Raw genomic sequence first — 19,480 nt, forward strand, 5'->3', positions numbered from 1 at the left:
ATCACATAACTAATTTTATGTATTTAAATCATTGCATTTTTGAGCTATCCTGTTTACTTGCTACTGAAAGTACAAACCAGCAGATAGTCAACCCTATTTTGGATGAAGCTCACAATTTGTTAGGTATATACAATATAGATGATAAATCTGCATACCAAATTTTATTCATCTAGCTTTCTTCGTTTTGTAGTTATCATGTTAGCTTATATTCAACAGACAGGCAGACTTCCTCTGAACAAATTTTGCTCAAAATTTGATAGAAGTCTTCAAATTTGGTGTAAAGACTCTACACCAAATTTCATCCGTCTAGCTCAGCATTTTTGAGTTACTGTGTTCACAGAAGGCAAATAGACATTTTCCGAAAAATGTGTTTTCTAACTTATAGAGATTCTATATATTTCGTATATGAGAAGTAACGAAGTTCAGTGAGTTAGAATGATGAAATTTAAAATATTGTCAGTAGAATTGTAGATGTATATCGAGATTTTGATTAAGTCATTCAATGTATTATTGTCTGTTATTCTGCGCATTGCATGTATATGAATACAACGATAAAATGAATGAGAAAACATATATAGACTTGCTGGAAAAAAATTGTAATTCTATGTTAAATTGTACTTCCATTCAGACAAAAGGAAGATATCTTAAATGCATATATAGTATTTTTTATACATTATATTAAAGGACAACTTTATTTAGTAAGAGAAATGAAGAGAACATTCCAGCTGATTAATTTATTGGAAATTTTGATATTTTTGGTTTATATTCGTGAAATAAATAGAGTATTATCATAAACTTCCGTGTATAAGACGAATAAAATTCCAAAATTTTTCTAAAGCAGAATTATTAGCATCGACTTATGCACTAATCCTCTAAGTTTGCAAAAAATAATTCTTTAGTCTGGCACAAGGGATAAATTGTTAAATACCGCCATTATTTTTTTTTTTTATTATTATTTATTTATTTTTGAAATATTCGGAATTCCATAACATTCACAGTTTTCATTTATAGAGAAATGCCCAGCAGCTATGCCGTTAAAATTTTCCTCAAATTATATCACCTATAGTTTCAAATGAAAATGTTTAAATGTTGAGAGTTATGAAATTTGGTGAATTTTTGGCACTCTTGATATAAACTGATTTTCATAAATCGACCTATATTCGAAATTTTAATGTATTAGTTTTGTTTAAAATTCTATTTTGCAAATATTATTATTCTCTTGAAATGATTCAACTGCATTATAATTATTTTTGATTTCATATTGATCAATGTAAATATTGCTGAATTTTTAAAAAAGATTTTAATATAATCTTTCATTTAATGGAATTGAACATAATTAATCTAGGGATTTGTTTTAAATATATCCTTTATTATATAAGTAAATATTATTCTATGATATCAAAAAAAAATTGAAAGTTGTATAAAAGTGTATTGAAATTTAGCTTTTTGAAAAAGAAATATAATATTTTTCAAAAATTGTTTACAGGATTAGAAAAATGGCAAAATTTAATGATATTTCTGTTTTTGGTCTGAAAAATAAAATGATTTTATTTAAATCCTAACTTATAAATTTATTTTTATCCTCTTCAGAAATCATTGTGTGCCCACTTGCAAGCAGGGTTGTATAAATGGTACCTGTATTCAGCCTAATGTATGTCAGTGCAACTTTGGTTTTGTTGGTCTGAATTGTTCAGTCATGTGCAAGTGCAATGGCCATAGCAATTGTCCTGGACCTGATGAATTGGAAACATGTACAGAATGCATAAACAATACATTTGTAAGTATTTCTTCAATTTAAATTTCTTATAAATATTTTGGCAGCGGTGGCCTGGTGGTAAAGTCATGGCTTCAAAATCAGAGGACTTCAGGTTTGAGACCCGACCCCACCGAAGAACCATTGTGTAAACGGGTCTAATGCACGTTAAATCCGTCAGAGCCAAATGTCCACCCGCTGGTGTGGCGGGGAATTTTGGAGAGAGGGTGCCAACTCAGGCATCCCCTCGTCATCCTACCGCGGTTCAAAGTTACATCGTCCGTCTCTAAATAGCCATAGTGTTGCTTTAAAATGGGACGTTAATATAACTAAAATTTAAAACTAAACTTATAAAGATTTTTTAAAGGATTTACTTTGGCAAGGAAGAACTTCATATACTTGAATTTTATGTTTCTTTTATAAAGAAAAATACATATATGCGACTTAGAATAAATTTTATATAATGGTTATGTTGCAAAAACTGTAGCTAACGTTATCTTAGCCCTTGATATTTAAATGTTATTTTGCCATCATTTGGTATCAACTTTTGTTTATTGTATCTATAACACTGAATTTAAAAATACACTTTAAACTTTTTGTAACACTCATTGCAGTAACTTTAAAATTATTTTTATGAAATAATATATGATGGATTGGTATTAATTAAGTAATTTAAGTTTAAAATATTAAATTCCAAACATAAAAAGTACAAATCATATACATTTGGTAATAATAGATAGATGAATTTGAAATTATTCTATTTTGTGTATCTTTCTTAAAGTATTTTCCTGAAATGTCTAAAATTTATTCATACATTTTGATGTCAATTTTTCTACATCACATGGAAGTAAATTGCTTACTTATTTAAAATATAAAGATTTGAACATTCTTAGGCTAATTTGATTGTTCTGTGAAAGATTTATTATTTACCTAAAACAGGCACCTCTTATTAACAGAAATATTGATTGGAACTTGAAATATCGAATGTGAAATCCTATATTCATATATATATATGTGTGTTCTGTTATATGAAGAAGTTCCATTTTCAAAGAAAAAGCGTCATTTCATTACATTTAGGTGCTAATCTTTAAAAATAATATTCTTGAATTATTGTTCCGCGGTGGCCTGGTAGTAAGGTCTTGGTTTTGGAACAGGAGAGTTTCAGGTTCAAGACCTGATTCCACCGAAGATCCATCATGTAAGCTGGTCTAATGCACGTTAATTCCGTTAGGGCCAAACGTCCTCCTGCTGATTTGGTATAGAAATTTGGAAAGGGGGTGCCAGCTCTAATGTTGTCCTCATCATCTGACCGCAATTCGAGATTCATCCCAAAATAGACCTAGTGTTGCTTTAAAACCGTGACTTAATATAACTAAAATTAAAACAAAAAAATCTTGGAATTATTTCTCTCGCTTTCCTAATAATCTCCTTCATATGAAACTACAAATTTGAGACATTTCCTTTGAGTTATGTTACTTTTATATTTCACTATGATTCTTTTCAGATAATACCAGGATGTGAATGCATTAAATAAGAGCTCTATCTTATTAAAATAACAAATGCAAATCTTCAGATGTACTATGTTTCTCCTGGTTTTTGGCTTTCCAAATATATTTTAATATATATACATCTGCTAAATTAAATTTGTTAATAATTAGAATTCTTACTTAATATATCTTCATCATTCACTGTAAGTGAATGAATTTTTGTAACTCCTATTTCATTTAAAGATTATGATGCTGTGCAGTTTTTCATAAATTATAGGTCTGCTTTCATAGTTAAAATATTATTTTTTTTAAATTTATACACATTTAAATGCATCAAAGGAGAATTTTTAAAAACAATTATTGCATTTGAAATGCTATATATTATACATTTATTAAATTTACATAGTTATTTATTGAAATTATTATTTTTAAAATCAGTTAATTATTTAGCTATAATTAGTATCATTTTATATACTGTTTATTTATTAATTATATATCATATAAAAGCTGTCAACGATTGAAAACATATCTTTAAAGTCTTTTTTTATTATTTTGATGTGCTAATTTTCTTATATATTAATTGCCATCTCCATGGATTGTACAAGAATTTGTTGTATTTTTGTCTTTTTAAATTAAGGGAAGTCAATGCCAGAAATGCAAGCCCATGTTTGTTGGAAATCCAGTCAATGGAGGCACTTGTATTTCCTGCAATGAATATTGTCATACTCACAGTGATCTTTGTTTTGGTTTGGATATTGTCAATAGCACATCAAGCCAGTTTTTAAATCAGTCTTATGTAAGTATAAACAAAAAGAGAAATCAATAGTTTTACTGAACTTATTTTATGTAGGTTTGTTTAAATTCTTTTATATTTGTAGGTTGATTAAAGATAAACCTTGTTTATGTTTTTAAAATTATCAAATCAATTTTAATCTTGAGTTTTAAAAGTTTACATTACCTGTTTTATTTATTTATTGAATTGTAAAAACATGCTATTTTTTTATTAAAGCAGTTATTTTCTAGAAACTATACTCTAAAGCATTTAAATCTCATTCTAAATGAATCTTCATTTTTTTTGTGCCATTTTAAAATTTTGTTCTCACAACATAGATTGCTGGTTACATTTATCCCTGCACCATTGTTAATCTATTTAAATCATCACCTTTTCATTTTATGATGAAATGTCCTACATACCAATTGTTTCATTTCATTTTAACACCTAAATTCTTCTTTCTTTAATTTGAGAAGTTGTGAGTTTATTCAGAGTAGATTAGAGATTTTTTTTAAAACAATAAGCTGCTCAAAATCTGTATTTAATACAAATTGGGTGGATAAAAAAAATCAATCTTGATTTTGCTGAAAGAGTTCATGAAGTCTCGCCAAACCCATGTGTTGCCTACTGCTCGCTTTGTAAGAAAATAATAAGCCCAGGTACACAGGCACTTTCTAGTCATGCCAAAAAAGGAAAACAAAATTGTGTGAGTTAAAAAAAATCATGATTAATATTAGACTTTGTATCTAAAGTAATGAAAGAGAAGGCGATATGTCAGGTCCGAAAATAAACTGAACTTTTTAGTTCAAAAACAATAATTTAAAGCTGAATTTTTATATAAGCATTAAAATTTGTTGCGTCGCATTCATTCTTTAATGCATTCAATGATCTATCTGAAATATTTTCACATATGTTCACTGAATGTTAAGTAGCTAAAAAATGTAGGTGAAGCTGCACAAAAATGTCATATCTTATTTGTTAAGGATTAGTTGAATGAAACTGATAGCTGAAAAATCTGCAGAAATTGATACCTAAATGCATGAATTTCAAAAATGAATAAGTAAAAAAAAAAAAAATGCTTTGTAATGTTTTTAAGTAATCATTAAATAATTTGTATCATGATAACAAAAATGTTTTGTTTTGTTTCACCTGACTCCTTAATTTTGTGTGACTTATAGTTAAAGAGCATGAGAAGTAATATATCCCTCCTGTTAATATATAAATTTTATCTTGCTAAATTCTGGATAATAAAAGAAGAGAAAATGTTTTTTTAAATGTAAATATCAAAATTCTTTTAATATGATATTATTTTCAATAATGTTAAATCGTTGCTTCTTTGCCTTGCTTTTTCCACTCCTTAAAATCATATTGCATTATAACTAGCACATTAGTGCTATTTTACCATTTCCTCAAATCTTGAATATATGTACAGAGAAAACAGTTTTGAATGGGAAATCTGATAGAAGTTTAAAATCTTTTCTTTTGTATGAATAGATAAATGAGTTACGTGAGAAGCAAGTGGAAGGTCCCTTAGAGGAAGCAGTTTGCATTGACTGCAAGAACAATACTGAAGGCAAAAGATGTGATCAATGTATTGGTGGTTTCTTTAAGGCTGGAGAGAAACTGGAAGATGGATGCCGACCGTAAGTTTTGTTGTTGCTGTTCTCCTTATGTTTTTGCATGAGTTATTTTATGGATTGGGTTTTTCAGTTGTAATCATTGAAGAATATGTTTCAATTTAATTCCTACACAGTAGTATTAAATATTATGCTCAACTCTAAAATTAATAAGATTACTAAAATTATTTATCCTTGGTTAAAGTGAATGTGTTTTTTTTTTAAGTTAAAAACTTTAGCATTCAATGTCAGATTTTAAATGATTTAATGTTTTATGGTCTATTTTTACTTTAATAGAATTTATTTATAATATATAAGAAATTAATTAAATAAATAGAACCATAGGAAAGGGAAAGCAAATTGCCAAGTGATTGTATAATTGTAAAACTTGCATCTGCTTGTACAACATCATAAAGAAGAAAAAACATTTCCGTCTGTAAAAGAAAGAAAAAAAAGAGGAGGGTTTTGTACATTTATTGGTTGTTAAAACATATTCATGACTTGAATTTTTTACCTTTCTTTTCTTTTTTAATTTTTCCTCTAACGTGAAAATTCTAGGAGGATTCCAATAACCTGGTGTCAGAATTATAAGTTTCATATCAGATTCGCTGTGGAACCATGTATATGGGTATAATATAATTAATGTTTTCAAAGATCACACATCCTTTAATGGCATATAGAAATTTGGAGAGGAGAGCTCTAAGTCATTTGTTGTCCAGACCTTCAGAGTATGGTCCAAAATTATTTCTCACATAATAGTTTTTACATAAATTCAAAATAGGATGTTAATCTTGAAAAGATTCCGGAGATGGTTGATTTTCATACTTAAACTGCAGTTACAAGATACAAATAATTTTATCATTATTTTCATTTGAATAATACATCACGTGGATTAAATGGTGTAAATGTTAAGAAATTTAAAAAAAAAAATATTTAATACAGATTTATTGCTTCAATAGCAAACTGTTACTGAATGTAGTATATATGAAAATTGGTTTAAATAGTAGGAAATTTTATTTAAGCTTTTGTTTTAAAGTCATATTTTTGTGCACTTTAATAGTTGTGAGTGTAATGGCCACGGAGATACTTGCAATCCTCTGAATGGAGAGAACTGCAACTGCCAGAACAACACAGAGAATGACCGACAGTGTGTACAGAAAAATAGTAAAAATATGTTGCACATGACACCTTGCTGGCAACTGCAAGTAAGTTCATTAATCCAAATTTTATTAACTTTATCTTTTAATATTGTTTTGCAAACTTTCACTTTCAAATTGATAGTACCCAAAACGTCTTGTCAATGTAATTCGTTCGCTTAAATAAAATTGACCTCCATTTTATCTTTTTATATTTATCTTCATGGTAAATAAAACTGTCTGACAAACATCTTAATTATAAAGCATTATGATAGGTATTAGTACTCATAATTGTAATGGCTAATCGCAGCCATTCATTCATAAGTAGTTATGCAAAAAAATTCTGCTATCCCTTTATAATGAAAATAAATTAAAACTATATATAATGGGATGAAGTTTATTAATTCTAACATGATGAATTAAATCTTTACCTTATGTAACTATTAGTTTAATAATAATATGCAGTATGTATATTGAGGGTTAGTTATCTAAATAGATAGATTGCTTTCTCGCAGTGTAAATCTTATAATTATGCAGAACACAGTGATGTTGAATATTTAATTTTTTTAAATGAAAAATTCTAGTATTTTACCTTAATTTCCAAAAATAAAACTATTTCCCCAAGATTGGGATAGCTGAAAAAATAGTATTTAAAGAAAATAAATTATTTCATGTTTAGGTATATCTTTGATAATATTTGCCGATAAAAATATATTAAATTGCTATTTTAGCAATTATGAAAGAATTTAATTGCTATCCTCTGTGTAGTAAATGAAAATTACATTGAGTTTTTTTTTTAAAAGCATGTCATATATGAAGCATATCCAAATGAAAATAGAATTTTTCTAGATGGTTTATGGTGTGATTTCAGAATTTGTTTACTTTGCTTGATAAGAGAAATCAAGTATAAATCTAGAGGTGTGAATATTGAAAAAAAAAAACTAATAATGTTATTCTTTGGATTTCTCTAAACAAGCTGAATTTCAGTACTCAATTTTTTTGCCAGCAGGAAGGATTAGTGGAACTGTTATCTATTGTAAAATGTATATGATGATTGAGTGTTTATCACAAAATATTATTTTGAAATGATGCAATGTTTTTTGCACTAATAACTAAATGTATTGATTTTATTTATCTATAATAAATGAGACTTTTTTCATTCTCTCTCTCTCTCTATATATATATATATACAGTGGTGGCCAAAATTGTGGACACTCTTGAAAATTTTTATGTTTTTTAACTTTGTATGCTTATAAAAAATTGTAACGTTTCACAAAATCCAAACTTATATATCATTTTAAAGAGAATTTAATGCAGTTTCAGATTTCAGTACAAAAGCAAAATTGAAATATTTACAATACAAAAAAAGTTGAGCGGCAAAAATTATCAAGATACATTAGATGCTGATGACTGAAGTTAGTTACCAGTACTTAGAAGGATAGCTTTATTTTTTTATTACAGCTTGACACTGATGTTTCATTGAGCTGACGAGAGTTCTAAACTCTTCCTTCATTATTGCATGATGCCAGGAAACAATTATAGCCTCAATTAATTCTCTTTTATTTCATGAACACTTCATATATACAAGAGTTTTCAAACGGAGCCATAAGTTCTCAATAATTTTGTGGTCAGGACAGTTTCCTGGCCATGATAACAATTCAATTCTCTTTGTACTCAACCACACTTTCGATATTTTTGCTGTGTGACAAGGAGATGAATCCTGCTGAAAAATAAATGATGCGTTGTTGGGAAGGAGATCACTGATAGAAAGTGTAAGTTTTGGCTCTAAAATAGTGTCAAGATATTTTCTTGCATTTAATGTCCCATCGATAACATAAAGGAAACCAATTTCGTCTGCTGACATGTATGGGCAAATCATAACACTAACTGAATTTTTCATAGTTGCCTGAATACAGTCAGGATGTAGCTCTTCACCTATTCTATGACTTACATATTTTCGCTCATCACTACCGAATAACAATATTTTTGTTTCATCACTCTGTATAACTTGTGAGCTCTGATCATCTGTCCAGTTAATGCATTCCTTTGCCTACTGTAATCTTTCTATTCACTGCTATAAATTGAGATAAGAATGTTTTCATTGAATTTTATCTCTTAGTCCAACATCAAATAATCTTCTCCTGATTGTTCTTGAATTGACAAAAATGCCAGCATCATTCAATTCACTGATGACATTCTTGGAGACATAGTCTTTTTATTCTGTCATCAACAGATGTGGTGCACCTTTTTCAGCTATTTCCTGCTTTGTTTTTTATTGAATTAGTCTCGATATCGTAAACAAAGTGTTCGGACTCCAGATGTAGTCACTGAACCACCCACCTGTCTTGCAATTTCAGCATAGGAAAAACCACAATCATGTAACACGATAATCTTAGTTCTTTTTCTATGTATCCAGTTTATTCTTTTATTTGATGGGATGGCTTCTTGACTAAATATTAGAAAAATTTACAAAAATTCCAACCATATATTAAAATGTTTAACAAAATTTCTAACTTTCAATTTGATTACATAAAGAACAGTCTTCCTTCTACAGAAAAAAGCTCAATAATAACTTGTTCAAACTTTAAACCCGATGTCAGCTTCTGTTAGCAGTTCTTAACATTTAGTTGGTTCTCAGATCAAGAACAGTGATTTGTCAGGAAAAGTTAGAAATTACAATGCATTTCATCAATGTGTTTGTTATTCAGATTAAAGTAAGAATAACTTTTTTTGTATTGCAAATATTTGAATTTTGCTTTTGTATTGATATTAGCATTAAATTCTCTTTAAAATGATATGTAAGAGTTTGCATTTTATGAAATGTAACATTTTCTATAAACATACAAAGTTAAAAAAAAAACAGCGATTTTCAAAAGTGTCCACAATTTTGACCACCACTAATATATATATAAGGCTACTGATAGGTTTTTGCGTGTAAATTTGAGCTAAAAAAGAAAAGCCCAAAAAGTGTTTGCAATTATGGAAGTGTAAGAAGTTCTAAATTATAAAGTGGTTTGTAGTACATCTGTAATTAATACATATACAGGGTGTCTCAAAAACCTTGACCGCAGCTTTTATTCCTTAAATATTGATCATAGACATATACTATAAATTACAAAGTTGTGTAATAAAAAGTGCAAAATGTTATAAAATCAATTAAAATTTTCAAGGGATTAAACTTCAAAAAATACAAAATTTAAATTTTTATACGGACCCCATACAAAAAAATTCTGCAATGAGTAAAATTTGCCCATACTTTAATAAGGTCATGTACAGAATTTCATCATGAAAACTCTCAAAGATATGTTAAAACAAAGTGGTGAAAGGTGAATCACAAATTAAAATGCAAATGTTTACAGCTTCATTGCAGATGAAGCGACACAGGAATGCATTATAAGGAAATAAAATATGCTTCATATCTTTAGTTTTAAATTCAAATTTTAAAATTTGTGCTTCCTGAAAAATACTTCAAAATTTTATATTATGGATTACAGAATACAACTTAAAAATAGCACAGTCAATGAACTTGTAAAAAAACTTATGTAATCTTTCCTTTGAGTAATCTTTCCTTCAAGTTATTATTTCTACAAATTTTTAATACTTTTGAACCAATAAATAGTAAAATTATTATTTATTTATTCAATCATTATTTTCTTTGTTAATTTGTGTACTACTCCTAAAATGCGAACATCCAACGTGATTTTTTTCTCTTTGCGCACTCATATCCAGGCATCTAAATGTAGTTTCATATCTTTGAAACTTTTTATGATAAATTGCTGAAATTTTGTACATGACCTTATTAGAGGATGGGGCACATTTTACTCATTGGGAATTTTTTTTGTAGGGGTACGTATAAAAATGTAATTTTTTTTAAAAGTTTAATCAATTTCATAACATTTTACACCTTTCTTTACGCAACTTTGTAATTTACAGTATATGTCTATAAGTCGCGGTTAAGATTTTGAGACTTCCTGTATACATATTATAGTTAAGCCATTTATAAGGTTTATGAGGGTGCACTTCTATTATTGCTGCTTAACCATTTCAGTGTTAGTTTGAATATTCATTAAAAATGTACTCTACTATATTAAAAAGGGAGCTAAAAAGCGGTTACCATAGTGCTCCAAGATCGATTAATTCAGTATTATTTCTTACATAAGAGGAATTTTGAATGTACTTACTTTCAGATTTTTTTTTTTTTTTTTTTTTTTTTTAGCTGATGAATTTTTCTTTTCCTCATAGTTATCTAATTTTTTAAAAAAATTATAAACCATGCTGTTCATGTGTCATAAGACATTTTGCATAGTTCTTGTAGAGTAAGTCACTAATAGAATAGTACTTACAGATTGATATCCTTTCAAAAATCAAACTTCTTTTTCCATTCCTTTTTCCCTTTTTTTCACACATTTAAATCAACATGTCAGTAAAAAAGAGAGGGTCAGAGTCAGGCAAATATGGATATGGTTGTAGCTGTAGTTAGAGAAGATTACGTTTATCCTTTTGCTGTCAGCTCAAAATATGATATCTCAAGACAAACATCATGCATCTATCTGCCTGAAAATGAAACTGTAAAGTCATAACTAGGCAGGAAATGTACTTTAAATGCCCGACAAGGCCTGACTTGTTGCTTTTAGATTTCTTATGATATTGAGATGTGCATTTTCAAGTTTTGCAGTGAAAATAAAATCCAGAAGAATTGTAGATAATGATATTTTTGAAGATATTGGATGAAAAAGAGGGGAAAAAAAATCTTGGGCTTGTAATGCAGTTAAAATTATAGTGAGCTATCATTTTATAAAATTGAATGAAGTAATTTGAGAAAAATCTATAGTATGAAAGAGTCTAAGATGGCAATGGCAGAGGATTTTCTAGCTCTGAACATATTTTTGTTTTCAGGACTGTATAGTTGTAGGTTTTATAAAGCTAGAAAATATTCCTTTTACATGGCCATAATTCTAAATTCTTTGGATTTATTTTATTTTAGCATTTAAAAATATTTTTAATTTTTAAAACTTATTTGCATTTAATTTGTTTTAAATAGAAATTAATGAATTTTGTTCATAAAAATTATAAAATGACGTAATATAGAAGATTGAAATTTAAAATATCTTTTTCTTACACTTATTTTTAGTGTTCAAAATGTGCAGAATATTTTCTGGGATCCCCTTCAAAAGGCCACCAGTGTTATCGTCACATGTATTTGGACAAAGAATATTGTTTTGACCCTACTACTCAAGGTACGAACTTGCTTAGTAAATGTTTCTTCTAGTAATTTAATTCAATTATTAATTATTTTAAAGGTTTAGATTATCTGATCTATAAAATAGTTCAGAAAATTGGTGTAGAAGTTTTTCATGTAATTTTGAAATGATGAGTAGATGTAGATAAATAATATTTAATAAGAATATTTTCATGTTATACACTTTAAAATATCAAGTCTTTCAAGAGAATATAATCCTTATCTAATTTGATTTATTCTTTTGAAGATAGAATACATCGTTTTCAAACTGGAGATATTTATTAATTTTTACTTGCTTGAATATTAATGTTTGACCATCAGGTAATAGTTTCTTTTCTGTTTAATTACTAATCAGTCGCATATCAGGAGCAAAAGGCAATTAGAGTATAAGTATTTCCTTGTTGCTTGTTGTTTCCTTTCTACTCATCATATTTGCATGATAAAAATCAATATATGAGCTTCTGTTACTATTGATGCATTTAGTTTTCTTCGACACTACATCACATTTCCAGATTATGTTAAAAATATCTGAAAAGGTGGCAAAAAAGTTGAAGTTAGGTGTCCACTATTCTTAAAAATCTTGTATTTCTGCCTCATAATTACAGCGAATTTAAAATTAACTACCTATATTTACACAATTAAGAAAAACAAGAGAGTTTAGTTTCTGCTTAAAGGAACATTTTCACATTAAGTTTGGTAATAATAATTTTAAAAAAAGGAAACTTAAATAATACATGAACATTTGAATACTAATTAAAAATAGGCGAGGACAATGAAATGAGGGAAAGAAACGAAGTGGAACCATTAAGTAATGTCAAAGAGAGGAGGCTGAATGTGTTAAAAACGGACTTTTTTGGTACTCATTATGAGTTCAAACAAATTATCAGGAAACCCATACAACGTAATGGTTTTGTAAAAACAAGTAACAATTTTAACTTATTTTAAAAGACTTGTTTATTTTCTTGTAGGTGAATGCAACAGGACCCCCATACCTTTGCTTCGTGGACAAACCGTGTTTTTTGCCGTTCAGCCGAGATACATGAACGTGGACATCCGCATTGTGGTGGACATCACCAAAGGTGGCATCGATTTCTTCCTATCTGCCAAAGAAGACGCTTTCATCGTAGACGTAGAGAAACCGACGGGGTTGCACCGTATCTATGTCGACGAGAAATATGGCATCGACTTGAGCAACTACGAAATCACTCCAGAATTCTCTGCTTCCATGAGGAGGAAGAAGCGAGAAAGTTTCCAGAATGGCACTATCAACCCCAGCGAGGCGACACCTCTGCAGAACTTGCGTCCAAAAATCGGTGACGCCCAAGGCCTTACCACATACATCGATGTCAAAAAGTGCGAAGACTTCTTACTCGTGAGAAATCTTGAGAATAGGTTAGTAGTCACCATCCCTCAAGAGGTTCACGATCTTAGAACAACGAGATTTTACATGATCCTCCGCGGGGCCGAAGAGGAGACTTTCGGCAGCCTGTTCTTCAGGCAGGACCAAACTAGAATCGACCTGTTTGTGTTCTTTTCCGTCTTTTTCTCATGCTTTTTCCTGTTCTTGGCCGTATGTGTGGTCGCCTGGAAGGTGAAGCAGGCCTTCGACCTGCGCCGCGCCAGACGGCTTCATGCCGCCGAAATGAAGCATATGGCCAGCCGTCCGTTCGGCCACATTGTGGTGGTCATCGACGACGAACCCGATGATTCGGACTTTTTCATGTGTTCGCCCAGCAATTACCGCAAAAAGCTGAAGTACATGAAGGGCCATGGCAGAGACTCTCCCAGGCAGCTGGAGGACAAGGTGAGTTTGAGGGCGCTGGCCGTCGAGCCCCTTTCCGATGGATTCGGGGCAGTTGCCACCATTCTCGTCCAGTTCCCCGGCGGGGCGCACTCACTAGTTCGCATGGCCCTCGCGTCCAGCCTCATCGCATCCCGCCACCACCTTGGCTACGGCCTGAGGGCCGCCATGAGGAGGAGAACTAGCCACGCCAATGTGTGATTTCTATCGATGAATCTCATTTGTTTGTTTAGTAGGTTGTGTATTATAATTTCTGTTTTATTTTAAAATCTGTACATAAATTTTAATTTATGTTTGTAATATAATAAATATATTGTTGAATTCTATGATATGCGACTTTTTTTTTTTCAATGCGAAACAATCGGTTTGCTTTAGTTACAATATCAGAAATAATTGTAATATTTTTTTGTTTTGTTTTTTTTCAACTGCGACTCAATCAATCTTCTGGAATCACACTTAGAAAATATTAAAGAGATGTTCATTTTCTTTGACTCTAATGACGCTAAGAATCGAATTTAAAATATAGTACCTTTATTGATGTAATTGTTTCACAAAATTCACATTGAAATTACTGATCTAAAATCCTGAAATTCAGTGACTGAGTTAGATAGTATGAACAGCGGATAGTATTGAGTCGCAGAAAAAAAAAAAAAAATTGTCAGTCTACACGTGCATGAAGGGATAAACACTGAAAAGAAACACGCTAAATCGATGTTTTTCAATTGCAGGTTATTCACGAAATTACTGAAGAGTCAATACCTACAGTCGGACGTTTCAGGTCTCCTAAACTTTCAAACTTCTATATTTCTCCTATTATAATTTGAATATATATATATATATATATAACTAGCAGTACCCGCACAGCGTTGCCCGTGGCATAACATCTAAGAGGAAAAATTAGCTTTAGACTTGAGTCTAGCCTCCATCCGATATGACATGGGAATATCATGCATGATCAAAAAGATATTTAGAAATCATCAAAAATAACTACAAAACAATTTTTATAGCAAATATTTAGAAATATTCCGGGCTAAGCTTTGATATACAGTCATTTGGCGCCTTGCGAGGTAGGCAATTTTTCGGTGGCGCTTTGTTTGGGGTTACAAGGCCGCCATTTATGTTACTGTTTTTCGATCTAACTTGTTCATTTCACTTGATTTTTTTTTCCAGCTGTACATTCTTCTTCTGCTTACGTTCATTATTTTCGATTAAATTTTTTTGCATGCATTTCATTTTACTGCATTTATTGGCTTTTTTTTTTTTTCTATATTTCCGTTAATTTGCTGCAGCGTTCCTCGGAACCTTAAGATTGGACGCTCTGATTGGGTTTTTCAGTTTTTTTTAATTTATTTATTACTTTTTTACTTTCTTTGTGATGAAATTTTATTAGAAAAACTGTTTGATAATACCGGAGAGTACATTTATCATTTTTAAGACAACCCTTTTACAAGTCATGGAAAGTTCATGATTTTAGTCGTAAAATATCTCCGCCAATTGTACAGATAATTCCATGAAACATTTTTCTGTGTTTTATTATGGTATAACGTAAATTGTTTTAATTGATATATATATATATAATATATAATTTCCTTGTTTCGCCGCTATAGGCGCTATAATCTGTTTCCATTAAATCCAGCATAGTCGTTTTTACACGTTACGTCTCTAGTTATACAAAACGCCGCTTTGAATTTAAGGGCTTAATTACACAGGGTTGTTACTTAAGTGCTTTTAAGTTTTAACTAAATATCTGGGGGTTTTTTTCAACAAATGTTTGAATTACATGATAAAGAGATTATATGGGAAATTCCACAAACACTTTCAAGCAAATAGTTAATGAATGTATTAGGAAACAATTTAAATTATAATTAATATTTGACTATGCTAATATTGTTATTAAATAACTTTTAAATTACCAATATTTTAATCAATAGTAAAGCTATCATCAAAACTACAAGCATATAAAATAATTTTTACTATTTAATAATGAATTAAAAGTATTAATTGACCTTATGTTAAAATTGCAATTTAGGACTTAATGACATTTTCCTGAACGACATTATTTTGATAGACACTGTTCGAACAAAAATTTTCAATCCATTTATTTTAAGCATATCGATTTATCAATAATATACTAAAAATACGTTTGATGGTTTGCTTTTATTCCCGAGAGTGGCATTCTGTAATGATTTAAATTCTAGGAGAAATTTTGACTAAGTCTTTCAAGAGAATTATTCTTGAAGGCTGCCGGAATGGAGATCAGTAGGTGGTAACTGTCGCATACTTACATGCCATCGCTTCTCTTTAAAGCTTTCTCATGCAACGACCTGTCCTTCTCATTTACAAAGTTTAATATTTAAATCTGTAAATACCTGAGAATAATAATTATTTCAAAAGACAAATTCAATCTCCTTTATGTCTATATAATTTAATTACATTAGATATGTGTACAATTTTGGAATAAAATTCGTAATTTTGAAACATGATCAGATGAGGAGAGCAACACTTGATATAAAAACACATCTACAATTTTCTTATATGCCGTAATTTGACAGTGAGGTCTCAACTTCGGAATGGGAGGATTCCAGGTTCGAAACTCAATTCCCTCAAAGAAGAAGCAATCTAAGTGGATTCATTGAGGCCGAATATTTAGACGTTGTAGTGAAGTGAAAGTTTGGAGACCAGCTTGCATGCTCAGGAATCCCCCTTGTCATCTGACCACGATTCTGAAGTCCAACTCAAAATAGTTGTTCGTGTCGTTTTCGTGCTGTTCGTGTCGTTTTGAAATGGATTAAATTAAACTAATCCGAATTATACCAGTGGGAAGATCTTTGAGCAAGCACCAAACTCGTATCACAAGTTATTTTAATGAAATATTTTCTCCTTTTTTTTTTTTTACATTCGTATTTAAACTGAAGATAAACGATGTATTTTTCAAATCGGATGCATTCGAAAATTATGAGATTGAATTAATTTGCTGGTCAGAGATTTAAGGCTGGTTGGCAAGTAAACGGTGATTTTCTTCTTAAGTGCCAGGAGAAATTCAAACAATGTTGATTTTTTCCACAAAGAATCTTTTTTTATGTGGCAACATTGATTCGCCATTCTTGGTAAATTTCGATTGATACAAAAAAAAAAAAAAAAACTAGTATAAAGGTTTTTCTAAAAGGAAAAGTTTACTGATTAGTTTTTAAAAATTAAAACCACTACTTTCAACTTCTGAAGCACTAAACTGATCTCTTATACCCAAACGTGAATAATAATCATATCTGATGATTTTTCCAAGTGAAAAAAGTTAAGTTTTATTCACTTTAATAATCAATGCTTCAGACAACGCGAAAATTTTCGTTGAATTATTCCATTCAATCATATAAACAGTAATAAAGAGTGGTCCTTGAACGACTAAACTAATTAATAAATTTAATTTATTGGAGGCAGTTATAAACAGTTCAACTTTTAAATCTCTTAGCATTGAGTTCCGCGCAAGTACATGTACCGATTCTTTATTTATAGATAAGTGAAATCGGATTTCCAAGGTATTATAAGACCAGATCGCTAAACATAAAATAAAAGCTTATACATAATAAAACAAATCAATTTTTTAAAAAGAAATTTTATTTCTGGAATACATTTTTTCAATTAATAAAATATATCAAGATTGTAACAGCACAGTAAAATATTTGGAACAGAACCTCATTTTCATTACTCAAAATCGGAGTAAAATTTAGCATAAGATACTTGTGCCAAAATAATCGATCTTTATAAATCTTGGACGAAATCCAACTAAGGTAAATGAGCAAAAGATAAAGGCATATTTTTCATTTTATCCATCCAACCCTGTAGAATAGGACACGATAGCTAAAAAAAACGGACAGGTAAAAGTTAAGATGAGATTTTAATCGCTAAAGTTGAACATTCGGATCACATTCTGGAACCAATCCGTCAACGAATTTAATATCAATCGGTTTGTTTATCCGTGCAAGTTATGGAAGCGGTCATTTAATTAACCGGAGTGTTATAGCCAAAACTTTCTCGCATGCTCTTTAATAAAGGTGTTATCCCAGAGAACGCCTTGCATGACATTGGCGTTCCATATTTACGAAACATTCATCTTTGGCGTGAATGTAGCATTTTTACTGAATCTATCATCCTTGGAGTGTTTTTGTGACTCATCCCAGACATACGATTAATAGTATCCAAAAATCAAATTTATGTTTTGGACGCATTTTTTTCAACCGATTAAAACAAAAATTTAACACAAAACTGTACTTGTAGTCACAAAATCACATAACAAATTTGATATTTTTAAGTTTCTGCGTTTTTGAGTTATTGGAGTTTCTGAGATCGATAACCCCTTGTTAGATTTCTGCAATATAGATGTTAAATCTGTCTACCGAATATTATCCATATAGATCTCTTCATTTTGTAATTATCGTGTTAACTTATATATGAACAACCGGATAGACAGATTTTTTCCCGATTGCATTTTGCATTCTACAAATGCTGTGTGAAGACCGTATACCAAATTCCAACCGTCTACTTTGAGACAAATAACCCCTCAGGGGCTCACCTTCTTTAGGTGAGTACGGGTGTCCCAATCCCGAGGTACCCAGGGATCTTTACTCCCTTTCAGTTCGCTCTCCTCTACGCCTTCTGCTTTTTGCTGTGTCTTTCCTTCCCTCGACGGCAAGCGAGGGAGCTCTCCGTGAGAAGCTGTCGCCGCTCTGTTTTCTTCTTGCTTCTCATGGACAGCCAAAGCCCCACGTGTTGGCCGTGCGTGGCGACCCATTTGAAAGACGGGTGGTGCACTGTGGTCCCCGGTGTATCAATCGGTTGGTAACTAGTCACCTGAGTGGCTAGTCTGCTAGGGATCAAGTGAAGGGGTTACTCCTTGGGCTTGGCGTTAAGGGTGGTCGCTGTCCCCGGGGGTAACTCCCAGCGTATAGATACCGATTAGCACTAGGGTGCATGCCGAGGCTGGGAATGACCAGAGCTGGTAATTGCCTTCCCTTGTTGGGCTCCGTGGTGGGCGGTGCCGTCGGACCCGAATCCTTTGTTATATCGTATGGGCTCCTCCAAACGTGGTCCCTTCAGTGGGCGTCGCATTGTTCAAATTTCTTCAAATTATGATAACCATTTCGATAACTTCTTTATAATTAAGCGCTTGTCAGAAAAAAACGAAGCATTTCAAACTGTATCGCCATTCTTAGTGCAGAAGGCCATCACCGCAACTGTTGGTGAAGTAACATCAATTAAAAAGATGCGATCTGGTGACTTGTTAGTAGAGGTCAGTTCTCGAAAGCAAGCCCAGAACATACAAAAATTAAAAGCACTTGCAACTATCCCAATCAGTGTCAGCCCCCATGCATCATTAAATACCTCTAAAGGAGTAATAACTTGTGGGAAATTTTGAATCTCTCTGTTGACTATATAACAGATGAGCTAAAATCACAAGGAGTTGTACATGTCCGCCGAATTACCATCAGGCGTGATGGAGAAATTATTGACACGAAACACCATATCCTAACTTTTCAATCTCCAAAACTACCAGAGCATATCTATGCAGGATACATCAAATTACCAGTAAGACCGTATATCCCTAACCCCCACAGATGCTTCAACTGCCAGCGCTTTGGCCATTCAAAGGCAAACTGCCGCGGGACACTCACTTGTGCCCGA

At 31.0% G+C, this 19,480-nt stretch overlaps 1 protein-coding gene across 1 annotated transcript in view; it reads left to right on the forward strand.

Moving 5' to 3' along the window:
- The window catches only part of LOC129971371 (multiple epidermal growth factor-like domains protein 8), a 74,051-nt gene extending 59,918 nt beyond the window's left edge, over window positions 1–14,133 (forward strand). Inside the window, exons 31-36 of the mRNA XM_056085074.1 lie at window positions 1,591–1,777; window positions 3,878–4,036; window positions 5,507–5,655; window positions 6,689–6,833; window positions 11,896–12,001; window positions 12,972–14,133. Coding sequence (XP_055941049.1) covers window positions 1,591–1,777; window positions 3,878–4,036; window positions 5,507–5,655; window positions 6,689–6,833; window positions 11,896–12,001; window positions 12,972–14,005 — 1,780 coding nt within the window. The 3' untranslated portion in view covers window positions 14,006–14,133. The remainder of the gene's footprint in view (window positions 1–1,590; window positions 1,778–3,877; window positions 4,037–5,506; window positions 5,656–6,688; window positions 6,834–11,895; window positions 12,002–12,971) is intronic.
- The last annotated feature ends 5,347 nt before the right edge of the window (window positions 14,134–19,480 follow it).

The sequence above is a fragment of the Argiope bruennichi genome, chromosome 6 (genome assembly GCF_947563725.1).
Source record: "Argiope bruennichi chromosome 6, qqArgBrue1.1, whole genome shotgun sequence".
In the NCBI taxonomy this organism is placed as follows: domain Eukaryota; kingdom Metazoa; phylum Arthropoda; class Arachnida; order Araneae; family Araneidae; genus Argiope; species Argiope bruennichi.